This window comes from Schistocerca serialis, chromosome 7 (genome assembly GCF_023864345.2).
Source record: "Schistocerca serialis cubense isolate TAMUIC-IGC-003099 chromosome 7, iqSchSeri2.2, whole genome shotgun sequence".
NCBI classification, from domain to species: domain Eukaryota; kingdom Metazoa; phylum Arthropoda; class Insecta; order Orthoptera; family Acrididae; genus Schistocerca; species Schistocerca serialis.
The window spans coordinates 421419112-421433876 of NC_064644.1; the positions used below are offsets into that span (position 1 = coordinate 421419112).

Here is a 14765-nt window from a genome sequence, read left to right on the forward strand (position 1 = left end):
CACCACAGCATCACCAGCAAACAATCACAAATTACTGTTCACCCTGTCAGTCAGATCATTTGTGTGTATAGAGAATACCAGTGGTCCTGTCACACTTCCCCTGGGGCACTCCCGATCTTACTTTCTCTCTGATGAACACTCACTATCGAGGACAGCATATGGGGTTCTATTTCTTAAGAAATCTTTGAGACACATATCTGGGAACCAAATCCATATGCTTTTACATTCATTAACGGTCAACAGTGTGGCACTGTGTCTAATGCCTTTTGCCCTTGGACCACAGTTTGTAGGATGTCATGCGAGAGAAGGGCAAGCTGAGTATTGCATTAGTGATGCTTTCTAAAACTGTACTGATTTGTCGGCAGAATCTCTTCCCTCTCAAGAAAATTTATTATAATTTATTATATTAAACTTAGAATATGTTTGAGTATTCTGCAGCAAAACTATGTTAACAATATTGGCCTGTAATTTTGTGGTTCCGTTACTCTTCTTGTATACAGGAGTCACATGCATATTTTTTTAGTCACTTGGGACTTTGTGTTGGGTGGGAGATTTGCAATAAATGCCAGCTAAGTAGTGGACCAATGCTGTAGAGTACTCTTTGTTAAACTGAATTGGAATTCCATCAGGACCTGGTAACTTACTCACTTTCAATTCTTTCTGTTGTCTCTCTATGCCAGAGATGCTTATTACTGTTTCCTCCACACAGCAGTCTTGCTGTCTTTTATTGCCACACCAGAATGGTCAATGACACCCACATAAAAGTTAAAGAAATGTGCAAGCTTTTGGAGCCAGTGGCTCCTTCTTCTAAGAGAAGAGTTTAAGGGGTAAGAAGAGGGATTAAGGCAAAGGACTGATGAGGTTTGGGAAATGGGGAGGGCTCAGAAAACTTTCCCAGAACCACGAAAGGATGTGGTTTCTAGGGAGACGGTAAGGAGTCATTCCAATCCCGGGAGCAGAAAGACTTACCTTAGGGGGAAAAAAGGACAGGTATACACTCGCGCACACACACACATATCCATCCACACGTATCAGACACAAGTAGACATATTTAAAGGCAAAGAGTTTGGGCAGAGATTAATGACACATACATAGAGTCATCACTAGTGGTAAACAATCATTAAGCAAAAGAAGTCCTGTATGATACTTAATTCCTTTGCTATTGAGATCTTTGACTTGTTCACTGCGACTTAAAATTCTTCTTGATTTCAAGAACTGTACAACAAATTTGTGTGTGTGTGTGTGTGTGTGTGTGTGTGTGTGTGTGTGTGTGTGTGTGTGTGTGTTTTGCCTTCTCTTTTATTTTATTTACATTCATAAGATTGGAAAAAGGGGGTTGGGATCTTTCACTTCAAAAATAGATTATCACCAAAAAGCAGTCAAGAAAGTGTCTGCTGGAATGCATAATATTTATTTTTACATTTTTCATGGGATGTGAAAGGTACAGTATGGATAAAAATGTCAGTTTTACTATTTTGTAAGGGTTTTAAAAAAGGACACATCTTCTAGTACATTCAGACTAAGTACAAACAAGTGAGATCCATTTGTTTAAATAATGAAATCTGCTGCACTCAACTAAAACATATATACAATTATTATCCTAAGGTTATCTTACATTAACATATTTGCGAATAACAAAAAAAGTTCACTGTCAAGGTAAGTACATATATGAGGAACAGCAGGGTATATGGTGAGAGTATTCACCTCTGTAGATCACAGCTACAGTGACTGTGAGGTCAGCACATCCCAAGCTAGGACATGTAAGATATATTGTTTTCATAAACGTGCTGTGGGTGATTTTCGTTACTGTATTGTAAAATTTTTTCATGCTGTAAAAATAATTTACATATTTCTTATTTCAGTGACTGTAATTTGATATCCCAAACATTTTCACAGGGACAGAAAAAAATAACTCATTGCAACCACATTTATTAGTTTTGTTTAAAAAATCCACGACATTTATTATATTAACGTACAAGCTGTTGCAACTGAAGTTTTCACATGTTAACACAGTGAAATATTCTCCAGTTCTTGTCATGTCATCTTGCAGTGTGTATATCAGATTTCAGAAACTAACAACTGTTTACTGTTTTGTGAATACTGAAAGCAAATTGCTTTCTAAATTATCACACATATTAAGTGAAAGTATGCAGCCATAAATCTAAGAACACCTTCTTACACACTTTGTTTCCTACATTACCGGTGATGACTGTGAGAAATAATACACGGTGTTCAGCAACTCTAAAAGATGTGCTAAACTGTCTGTGTTAATAAAAATAAAAACACAACAAAGGCTCACAGTAATAAATTAAAGATGGCTGTCATAAAAGACTAAAAAAAGATGCTCAAAACACAAACTAGTGACTGATATTGCCATACATGCATGACACAACAATATGAGAAATATTCATGAGACTTTTTTTATTGGCATTCTAACACAGAAACTATAACAAGTAGATTATGAATATGTGAAGAAACACTCATGTGTCTTCTTTTATGGCATCTGGATTTCAACAATATTCATTAGTTTAAATATTCTCACAGTTTATTGAGTTTATTCTCATGAGAAAATCATGAAACTGTAACACAGACCCATCACTTACTCGATTAAGTTTTGAGTCATAAATTTACAGTGTGTGTTTCTTTATACAATGAGTATTTGAAAATACGCAAATTCTTTATAGGTGCCTAACAAGTTCATTGAACTTAGATTAAAGTAAGTAGTCTTTCATTTCACAAAAAATAAATACTGGGTAAAGGTTGAAAGGAGTCAGCAATGTGCTAAATAGTCAGTTCTTCACAGTTGCTGGTTGTCTTCACTTGTGTGTGGCACTGGAGTGGTGTGGGCTTGTCCTGCTGTCCAATGTGTTATCCAGCTGAGTACCATCCACATCATCAGTCTCAGGAGTGTCGCACACATTCATAATACAGGAGTCTATGTTGACAGATGTCACACTTGTATTGGTACCACAGTCAGTAGCGAGTGGCTTTGCCAGGCCAGATCCGCAGTTGCTGCACACCTGGTCTCTTGGCACTGCTCCCCCAACTGCAGACAAAGAAAGAGAAATCTTGTGCATTATTTTCTTTTTCTTTGGGAGGAATTGTAGGAAACAAAGAGAATGAAGTGTAATTTATATGAATGGAACAGAGCAGATACCTCACAGAATCAGCAGCAGTTATACATATTATGTAAATTGAAGACAGAAGGGGGGAGGGGGGACGAAGGGAAGGAAAGGGAAGGGTACAAACTATTGCTGTCAGCTGTACTGGGACATTATACAGAATCAGTAGTGATGAATGAAAATCTGTGACGGACTAGGATCCAAATCTTGGATCACTTGCTTACTAGGCAGATACGTTAACCACTGCAGCACCCAGACACAGCGTTTATCGCTATTGTGCAGACGATCTTGGCACACTTCCTGGCCCACCCGCATTCCCACCTAGTGTCGCCACCTATCTGCAGTCCCCAGCTGTGTCCTCCATGGTTGCTACTTTGAGATTCCCACAGGAGGTCGAACATAATTGGCTCTGAAGATGGTGGATTCATTGCCCATTGAGGTGAATCAATTAAAGGTCTGAAAGAACAGACACCACACATTTACATTAATTGCATGGGCTCTCATTTAGGAAGAGCAGCTCTCAAATCTATACTTCACCATCAGATTTAGGTTTTCGCTGGAATCATCCAGTCACTTCAGAGAAATTTCAATATGGTTCCTTTAAATAGATGATTGCTGATTCTTTCTCTCATTCACATCCAAGCAAACTTTTTCCTCCACCTCTAATAGTATAGTGTACTATATCATCGGTCCTCTTTCCACTTTTTATGTTCATAGCTACAATGAGGCATAGGATAAATTTAGTGATATGATGTGGTTGGTACAAGTTTTGTGATGGCTTTCCGAATATATTTTGGGAAAGTTTCACAAATATTATATAATATATTACGTTAACAGTTTTAAGACTAACAAAATATGTTGTTAACTGAGTAAGTACTTGAATGGAAGCACTTCATAGTTTACACACACAGGAGAAAAACGGTATTTTTGCTAAAAATAATACAAGAAATTTTATAAAATATTTAAAATATAAGCATCAATAGCAACTGAGAGGTCATCAACATGCAATATTTTATGGCATTTCCATATGGTACAAATCTACACTAAAACAACACTTGTGTCAAAGGAATGTTTTAAAAGCCTTTCAAATGGTGCTGAATGCTACTAGAATGGGGTTACTTTCACTCTCAATATTTATTAGATTAACCCTGTGCATTGTAATCACAACAATTTATGGCCAGGAAAGAGTTTGTGGCAAGACACAGATTATGTTTTGTCGTGCACAGCATACCTGGGCGTGAGGCACGAACAGGCACACCACTTCCACGGCTGGAAGAAGCAAACCGAGGCCCCACACTCAGAGCAGGGCTGAGTTCAGTTGGTGATGATGCCCCACTGCTGTGGCTGCCCAGGTTTGGTGAAGGTGGGGCTGACATCTAAAAGTAAGAACAAATATATAGGCTTTAGTAAGAGAAGAAAAATTATGAATGACTCGGAAGTTATTCCACCTATTTATCTAGTGCATTTTTGGTGAACTATATTTTCTGCCTTGCTATTTTATACATACAAAGAAATAGTGGAGTTGCGGACCATCATTTTTGTGTGTGTGTGTGTGTGTGTGTGTGTGTGTGTGTGTGTTTTATATATTTGTTTTTACATGATGTTCTTCAAACTTGAGGATCTTATGATCATGGATCTATCTAATCTAGCATAACAAAATTTTGACTGAAAGATATGCAAAAACTGTTGCCCTTGGTCATTAAATGAAAGTCATCAGCCACTGTGTTGTCTATGGCGAGAGGCAATGCCTGAAATTTGGTATTATTGCCACTCTTCTGACATTTTGGATCACGGAATATTGAATTCGCTAATGATTTCCAAAATGTAATGTCCCATATACCTAGCTCCAACTACCATACTACATTCAAAGTCCGTTAACTCCAATTGTGTGGCCATAATCGGATCAGAAACCTTTTCATGTGAATCACCTGAGAACAAATGTCAGCTCTGCCATAGTGGTACCCTTTTGTACCTTGTGTACAAGATACAACTGCTATCTGTCTATGTGCATATTGCTATCCCAAGACTCCATTTTCTTAAAGTCAGTTTCTCTTTACACCAATTTCCAATTTTTACTGGCTTTACTGGACTTCTAAACTAACCACTTTTTCTTAGCCCAGCAATAGTTGCATGTACATAACACAAAGCATATTTCCAAGTAACAATGTTTTGCATCAGATTCTTCAAGTAGGATCTAGTGGTTCATATTTGTGTAACTATCACAAAGCTTTAAAAGTATCATTATTTTAAATTGAACACATATTAGTGAGCTAGTTAGTTCAAGCTTTGACAGATAAGAGAAGCAGAATCCAGTAAAGATTTCTTGACTTTACACTGAGGTGACAAAAGTCTTGGGATAGCAATACGCACATAGACAGATAGCAGTAGTATCTTGTGCACAAGGTACAAAACAAAAGAGTACCACTGTGGCAGAGCTGACATTTGTATTCGGGTGATTCACATGAAAATGTTTCTGATCAGATTATGGCCACACAATTGGAGTTAACGGACTTTGAATGTAGTATGGTAGTTGGAGCTCGGTATATGGGACATTCCATTTTGGAAATCATTAGCAAATTCAATATTCCATGATCCACACACTGCCATGTCACTGGGCCACAATTGTTCACAGTTGGTTTGAAGAACATTCTGGACAGTTTGAGGAATTGTTTGGCCACCCAATTCACTCAACATGAATCCCATCAAAAGTTTATGGGACATAATTAAGAGGTCAGTTTGTGCACAAAATCCTGCACTGGTAACACTTTCACAATTATGAATGGCTATAGACACAACGTGGCTCAATATTTCTGCAGGGGACTTCTGATGACGTGTTGAGGTCGTGCCATTTTCAGTTTCTGCACTACACCAGGCAAAAGGAGGTACAACACAATATTAGGAGGTCTCACCTCAGTGTATAACATTAACTATTTCTTGACTGCGTGCTGACATTCCATGAACATGACATTCACTACACAGGATGTGGACATTAACAATGAACATTGGTGGCTTCTGCAGCTCCAATACTTCATGAATAGCTAATGGAATCACTTATCACTGAAAGTTGAAGCATTGACCACCAAACAACACTGAGAAATTTAAATATCTGCCCCAGCATAACAATGAGTTACTTTAGGTTTAGACTGAAGTGGTGTTTGTGGGGACAGCTAGATTGTGACCAGATCATTTCACTGGCCTACTGAACGTGGAATTAAGGTTCAAGTCTCACATTCATAATCTACATCGCAATATGTTTTTTGGAATGTATCTAAATCAGCAGTACACACAGTATTTAGATTAAAAATAATCTTTGTGTTATGTGAGTGTTTATTTTACAACACATGTAATGGCTACATCATCCAAACACCAGTGTTCTCAAATATCTTGTAAGTGAACTGACTGTTTAATATGTACCTGTGTTCTGTATACAACTATTTTTCTATTATCCCGTTTACTTTCTTTCTTCCTCCTCATCCTTTTATACTTCTCCTATCATCCTCTGACCTTGGATTCTCCATTTCATGTCTCTACCTTTAGACTCACACATCCTCATTCAACAATCCTTGAAGGTTTCATGCTGTATCACCTATGCTCCAGTAATAGTGATTTCTGTTATGATGTTATTACCTATTCAAATACATAATTGTTTTGATTGTAACTTTAGTTTATGTTCTACATTTCACAAGTTTTATATATATATATATATATATATATATATATATATATATATATATATATATATATATATATATATATTAAAAAAAACCAAGATGATGTGACTTACCAAACAAAAGCGCTGGCACGTCAATAGACACACAAACATACACACAAAATTCAAGCTTTCGCAACAAACTGTTGCCTCATCAGGAAAGAGGGAAGGAGAGGGAAAGACGAAGGGATGTGGGTTTTAAGGGAGAGGGCAAGGAGTCATTCCAATCCCGGGAGTGGAAAGACTTACCTTAGGGGGAAAAATGGACGGGTGTACACTCGCGCGTGCACACGCACACACACATATCCATCCACACATATACAGACAGAAGCAGACATATTTAAAGACAAAGAGTTTGGGCAGAGATGTCAGTCGAGGCAGAAGTGCAGAGGCAAAGATGTTGTTGAATGACAGGTGAGGTATGAGTGGCGGTAACTTGAAATTAGCGGAGATTGAGGCCTGGTGGATAACGGGAAGAGAGGATATATTGAAGAGCAAGTTCCCATCTCCGGAGTTCGGATAGGTTGGTGTTAGTGGGAAGTATCCAGATGACCCGGATGGTGTAACACTGTGCCAAGATGTGCTGGCCGTGCACCAAGGCATGTTTAGCCACAGGGTGATCCTCATTACCAACAAACACTGTCTGCCTGTGTCCATCCATGCGAATGGATAGCTTGTTGCTGGTCATTCCCACATAGAATGCGTCACAGTGTAGGCAGGTCAGTTGGTAAATCACGTGGGTGCTTTCACACGTGGCTCTGCCTTTGATCGTGTACACCCTCCGGGTTACAGGACTGGAGTAGGTGGTGGTAGGAGGGTGCATGGGACAGGTTTTACACCGGGGGCGGTTACAAGGGTAGGAGCCAGAGGGTAGGGAAGGTGGTTTGGAGATTTCATAGGGATGAACTAAGAGGTTACGAAGGTTAGGTGGACGGCGGAAAGACACTCTTGGTGGAGTGGGGAGGATTTCATGAAGGATGGATCTCATTTCAGGGCAGGATTTGAGGAAGTCGTATCCCTGCTGGAGAGCCACATTCAGAGTCTGATCCAGTCCCGGAAAGTATCCTGTCACAAGTGGGGCACTTTTGTGGTTCTTCTGTGGGAGGTTCTGGGTTTGAGAGGATGAGGAAGTGGCTCTGGTTATTTGCTTCTGTACCAGGTCGGGAGAGTAGTTGCGGGATGTGAAAGCTGTTGTCAGGTTGATGGTGTAATGGTTCAGGGATTCCGGACTGGAGCAGATTCGTTTGCCACGAAGACCTAGGCTGTAGGGAAGGGACCGTTTGATGTGGAATGGGTGGCAGCTGTCATAATGGAGGTACTGTTGCTTGTTGGTGGGTTTGATGTGGACGGATGTGTAAAGCTGGCCATTGGACAGGTGGAGGTCAACATCAAGGAAAGTGGCATGGGATTTGGAGTAGGACCAGGTGAAACTGATGGAACCAAAGGAGTTGAGGTTGGAGAGGAAATTCTGGAGTTCTTCTTCACTGTGAGTCCAGATCATGAAGATGTCATCAATAAATCTGTACCAAACTTTGGGTTGGCAGGCTTGGGTAACCAAGAAGGCTTCCTCTAGGCGACCCATGAATAGGTTGGCGTACGAGGGGGCCATCCTGGTACCCATGGCTGTTCCCTTTAATTGTTGGTATGTCTGGCCTTCAAAAGTGAAGAAGTTGTGGGTCAGGATGAAGCTGGCTAAGGTAATGAGGAAAGAGGTTTGAGTTAGGGTGGCAGGTGATCGGCGTAAAAGGAAGTGCTCCATCGCAGCGAGGCCCTGGACGTGTGGGATATTTGTGTATAAGGAAGTGGCATCAATGGTTACAAGGATGGTTTCCGGGGGTAACGGATTGGGTAGGGATTCCAGGCGTTTGAGAAAGTGGTTGGTGTCTTTGATGAAGGATGGGAGACCGCATGTAATGGGTTGAAGGTGTTGATCTACGTAGGCAGAGATACGTTCTGTGGGGGCTTGGTAACCAGCTACAATGGGGCGGCCGGGATGATTGGGTTTGTGAATTTTAGGAAGAAGGTAGAAAAATTCACAAACCCAATCATCCTGGCCGCCCCATTGTAGCTGGTTACCAAGCCCCCACAGAACGTATCTATGCCTACGTAGATCAACACCTTCAACCAAATTACATGCGGTCTCCCATCCTTCATCAAAGACACCAACCACTTTCTCGAACCCTGAAATCCTTACCCAATCCGTTACCCCCGGAAACCATCCTTGTAACCATTGATGCCACTTCCTTATACACAAATATCCCGCACGTCCAGGGCCTCGCTGTGATGGAGCACTTCCTTTCACACCGATCACCTGCCACCCTACCTAAAACCTCTTTCCTCATTACCTTAGCCAGCTTCATCCTGACCCACAACTTCTTCACTTTTGAAGGCCAGACATACCAACAATTAAAGGGAACAGCCATGGGTACCAGGATGGCCCCTTCGTATGCCAACCTATTCATGGGTCGCCTAGAGGAAGCCTTCTTGGTTACCCAAGCCTGCCAACCCAAAGTTTGGTACAGATTTATTGATGACATCTTCATGATCTGGACTCACAGTGAAGAAGAACTCCAGAATTTCCTCTCCAACCTCAACTCCTTTGGTTCCATCAGTTTCACCCGGTCCTACTCCAAATCCCATGCCACTTTCCTTGATGTTGACCTCCACCTGTCCAATGGCCAGCTTCACACGTCCGTCCACATCAAACCCACCAACAAGCAACAGTACCTCCATTATGACAGCTGCCACCCATTCCACATCAAACGGTCCCTTCCCTACAGCCTAGGTCTTCGTGGCAAACGAATCTGCTCCAGTCCGGAATCCCTGAACCATTACACCAGCAACCTAACAACAGCTTTCGCATCCCGCAACTACCCTCCCGACCTGGTACAGAAGCAAATAACCAGAGCCACTTCCTCATCCTCTCAAACCCAGAACCTCCCACAGAAGAAACACAAAAGTGCCCCACTTGTGACAGGATACTTTCCGGGACTGGATCAGACTCTGAATGTGGCTCTCCAGCAGGAATACGACTTCCTCAAATCCTGCCCTGAAATGAGATCCATCCTTCATGAAATCCTCCCCACTCCACCAAGAGTGTCTTTCCGCCGTCCACCTAACCTTCGTAACCTCTTAGTTCATCCCTATGAAATCCCCAAACCACCTTCCCTACTCTCTGGCTCCTACCCTTGTAACCGCCCCCGGTGTAAAACCTGTCCCATGCACCCTCCCACCACCACCTACTCCAGTCCTGTAACCCGGAGGGTGTACACGATCAAAGGCAGAGCCACGTGTGAAAGCACCCACGTGATTTACCAACTGACCTGCCTACACTGTGACGCATTCTATGTGGGAATGACCAGCAACAAACTGTCCATTCGCATGAATGGACACAGGCAGAAAGTGTTTGTTGGTAATGAGGATCACCCTGTGGCTAAACATGCCTTGGTGCACGGCCAGCACATCTTGGCACAGTGTTACACCATCCGGGTCATCTGGATACTTCCCACTAACACCAACCTATCCGAACTCCGGAGATGGGAACTTGCTCTTCAATATATCCTCTCTTCCCGTTATCCACCAGGCCTCAATCTCCGCTAATTTCAAGTTGCCGCCACCATACCTCACCTGTCATTCAACAACATCTTTGCCTCTGCACTTCCACCTCGACTGACATCTCTGCCCAAACTCTTTGTCTTTAAATATGTCTGCTTGTGTCTGTATATGTGTGGATGGATATATGTGTGTGTGTGTGTGTGTGTGGGGGGGGGGGGGGGGGGGGGGGGGGGGGGGCGCACGCGCGATTTTACACCCGCCCATTTTTCCTCCTAAGGTAAGTCTTTCCGCTCCCGGATTTGGAATGACTCCTTACCCTCTCCCTTAAAACCCACATCCTTTCGTCTTTCCCTCTCCTTCCCTCTTTCCTGATGAGGCAACAGTTTGTTGTGAAAGCTTGAATTTTGTGTGTATGTTTGTGTGTCTATTGACGTGCCAGCGCTTTTGTTTGGTAAGTCACATCATCTTTGTTTTTAGATATATTTTTCCCACGATGTGACTTACCAAACGAAAGTGTTGGCACGTCGATAGACACACAAACAAACACAAACATACACACAAAATTCTAGCTTTCGCAACCAACAGTTGCCTCGTCAGGAAAGAGAGAAGGAGAGGGAAAGACGAAAGGATGTGGGTTGTAAGGGAGAGGGTAAGGAGTCATTCCAATCCCGGGAGCGGAAAGACTTACCTTAGGGTGAAAAAAGGACGGGTATACACTCGCACACACACACATATTCATCCACACATATACAGACACAAGCAGACATATTTAAAGACAAAGACTTTGGGCAGAGATGTCAGTCGAGGCAGAAGTGCAGGGGCAAAGATGTTGTTGAATGACAGGTGAGGTATGAGTGGCAGCAACTTGAAATTAGCGGAGATTGAGGCCTGGTGGATAACGGGAAGTTGCCGCCACTCATACCTCACCTGTCATTCAACAACATCTTTGCCTCTGCACTTCCGCCTCGACTGACATCTCTGCCCAAACTCTTTGCCTCTGTATTTGTCTGCTTGTGTCTTTATATGTGTGGATGGATATGTGTGTGTGTGCGCGAGTGTATACCCGTCCTTTTTTCCCCCTAAGGTAAGTCTTTCCGCTCCCAGGAGTGGAATGACTCCTTACCCTCTCCCTTAAAACCCAAATCCTTTCGTCTTTCCCTCTCCTTCCCTCTTTCCTCACAAGGCAACCATTGGTTGCGAAAGCTAGAATTTTGTGTGTATGTTTGTGTTTGTTTGTGTGTCTATCAACGTGCCAGCGCTTTCGTTTGGTAAGTCACATCATCTTTGTTTTTAGATATATTTTTCCCAAGTGGAATGTTTCCCTCTATTATATCCATATCATATATGACCCATGCAGCAAGTCATAGATAATTCATACAAAGAACTGTCAATGTGGGTCATTCACACATTGCTTTGTCTTGTTTTTAGGAAACTTCAAATCCATTTTGTACTGTGGACATTACATAAAACACACAAAATTTTTGTATGTATGAGAAAGTTATTTGTGATGTAAACTTACAGTGCGATTTGCTGGTCTCAGCTGTGGTGAACCGTTGAGGCTCTCAATGTCATTGTCATGACCACTTGATGCTCCGAGACCCACCACTTCCTCAATTTCCATGTGCAGTATGCTCTCTTGGCTTCCTGTAAACTGCAATTTTATTTGGTGAGGCATTATAGTTATTATTGTTCTGAACACACAAACTATGAAAAATAACATTATTTATTATGGATAATGAAATAAGTATCAGAGACACAACTGCTGACATGATGCTGTTGAACAAGTGACTGTGCTAACATTATACACTGCTTGCTGTGCCCTGTAGCAAAAGGGCTGCTCTATGTATAAGAAGAAGATTGTATGCTACTGTAGCCGCATGGGCACAAGTCATACCAAAATGTGAACATTTCCCAACACCCACGAGCTCTTTCGCCATGCCAGCAGCTCTGCAACCACACCCAAGATGCTGGGGCAACAACCGGCATTTCAAGACATTTCAACAGCACTTGGTAGGCCACATATGTGACCTCAATTGCAGCAGGACTTCCCTTTTCTTACATAAAAGCTGGCTATCTAGCCAGGATGGGCATGTTGACAATGCCGGGTTTGAATCTGCATTCACTTCGTATTTGCTTCTACCGTGATACTGCCAACACCCATCTGGCATTTCATCAGGATCCTGCCAGGGTCCAGCCACAGCCTGGATGGACTGGGAGTCGAGCTAATGACCTCTCAGCTCTGACCTCTGGGGTCCATCAGCATCTGCCGGTGTCTCCAAGTCACCAGTTATGCGCCCATCCCTGGGCCACCATTATCAGTCACTGGAGTCACATGCTGGCCCATTGCAGTCACAGTTAGGAGAGTAGAAGCGTGCCTCATGAAGCTGTGTGGAGCCAAATGATGCGAAACTAGCAAGTTTGCCACTGTGCTGCATTGGTGAAAGCTCTGACACTGGGTCTCCTTGCCTGCCATCCCAACCTGGACCACCAACTGACTGACACCATCCATCTGCTGCAGGTGCTGTATCTAAGCCAGTCAAACTCAGTGGTCCACACCTCACTACACTACCAAGAATTGCCTTAATAAAACAAGCAATTTATTTGTGAAAAGACATCATAAGAAAGCAGTGAAATAGGAAAAGTGTTTGGTTTCTTAGTGGTTTTATTGAGACTGTCTATCTTGCTGCCTTTGTTATGTGTTATCCCTCATAACTCCAAAGATGCATATTCTTGCCATAATAAGCAGATATTTATGAAAACAGACTTTCCTTTCACCAACTGGGTTTTTGATTCCAAGTACAATAGTCACCTTCCTACCACTAAATCTTTGATTTATACACTTCTTGCAAACATCTTACAGATTAATCTCCTCTGTCTAATTTATATGTTTTTTCTATTGGCCGAGCACCACTGAATAGCATCATTTTCAAATTATTATGGAAATAATAGGGCAGTGCTCTTAATCTGAATTACAGATGAAATATTTTAAATGTGAAATAGTCCTCCTCATGAGAACTGCTGGATTCAAACTTCCTCTGTCATTTAGATTGAAGGAATTCTAGAAGAGCAACAAAACAACCCCAGTGCAGTTACAGATCGCCCTTCAGAGTCATTTGTCTCTGATGATTTGTCAGCAGTGTGTATAGGCTTCACATTCAGCTCCATTCTAAATTTAACAAGGTAATTGCGTTCACAGACCTTTAATATATAATTCATAGTCTGAGCATTGTCTGAAACTGTGTCACCCTCCATCTCACCTCTTTGGTGGAGTCATCCATTATGGGCTTCCCAATAATTTCCAACATCTAGCTTTGTATCTCCACCTTCCTTCAGAAACTTCTACAATATACATCAGACATATTCTCCTACAGGTCGCATATCATTCAACAAGTCATTAATTTGTTGAAATCTAATGAGTATCATAATTCTTCCAGCAGTGAAGTTGCTACTGTATTGGCAATTATAAGGTTGCTTTCTGAGATACCAACCTACACAGTCTTCCAGAAAGATTCACCTGCATTGGTCACAAAGATTAAAAAACAAATCATAAAGTCTCTGGCCCTCAGAACAGTATGCTGCAATCTACACCACCTCCTTCTCATCCTAGTAACTGCCTTCCAAAATTTTAAAACTAGGCACTGTGCTTACTTGGGAAGTTGTAAGAATTTCTCAATATCATATTATAAAAATGTCAATTATTTTATGGATCATAATATATTTGTGCTTCAGTTACTTGTACTGAACAGGTGGTTATCACCACTGGTGCCACATCTCTCTTCATCAATATTGCCCATGCAACAGATAACAACTGAACACTTAATCTCTCATTGTCAACATAAAGTAAACCTAATGCTCTAAATGTTTATTACAGCAGACAGAATTGTTCAGACTAAGAACTGTCCCACTTTCAACATTCATATCATTGAACAGATCAGGACATCTGCACATGGTACTTGGCCCAATGTTGTCAAATTCAACAGCTTCTTCCATCTGGACCCTGCTGTCATATTCCTTCCCAGCCCCATTACCTTCCTCTGAACATTAGATAGTGAGAACTGTCCCTTGTCCTTCCAATAAGCCTCTTTGGTCCCACAACCCTTTCAGGTCTGATCTCTTACACATTTGCCCCAGAGATTTTTATCTCTCTTCTCCCTGCCTCCAACACCCACCACTGTTTCCCCCTCTCTGCCAACTTCCTGTGTCTACCTTCTACCTCATTTGTCCTCCTCTCCCTCTACCCTCTCCAATCTTCTTCATTGTTTATTTAACTTCATGTATGTTATGGCCCTTATTTCCCTTTCTACAGGTGCTTGATGGCGTCATTCCATTGAATAGACTACTGCTGATTTCCTTTCCCTTAACTGTATAGTTCAAGATAG

The 14765-nt window shown here is 41.9% G+C and overlaps 1 protein-coding gene across 2 annotated transcripts in view; it reads right to left on the reverse strand.

The window, feature by feature from the left end:
- Positions 1 to 1390: 1390 nt before the first annotated feature.
- LOC126412846 (protein goliath) overlaps positions 1391 to 14765 on the reverse strand; it is a 662532-nt gene continuing 649157 nt past the window's right edge. For both annotated transcript variants that reach the window (XM_050082697.1, XM_050082696.1), the window contains 3 exons: positions 11906 to 12037; positions 4354 to 4498; positions 1391 to 3046 (listed from right to left, as the gene is read on the reverse strand). In XM_050082697.1, the coding sequence (XP_049938654.1) occupies positions 2817 to 3046; positions 4354 to 4498; positions 11906 to 12037 (507 nt within the window). In that variant the 3' untranslated portion in view covers positions 1391 to 2816. The remainder of the gene's footprint in view (positions 3047 to 4353; positions 4499 to 11905; positions 12038 to 14765) is intronic.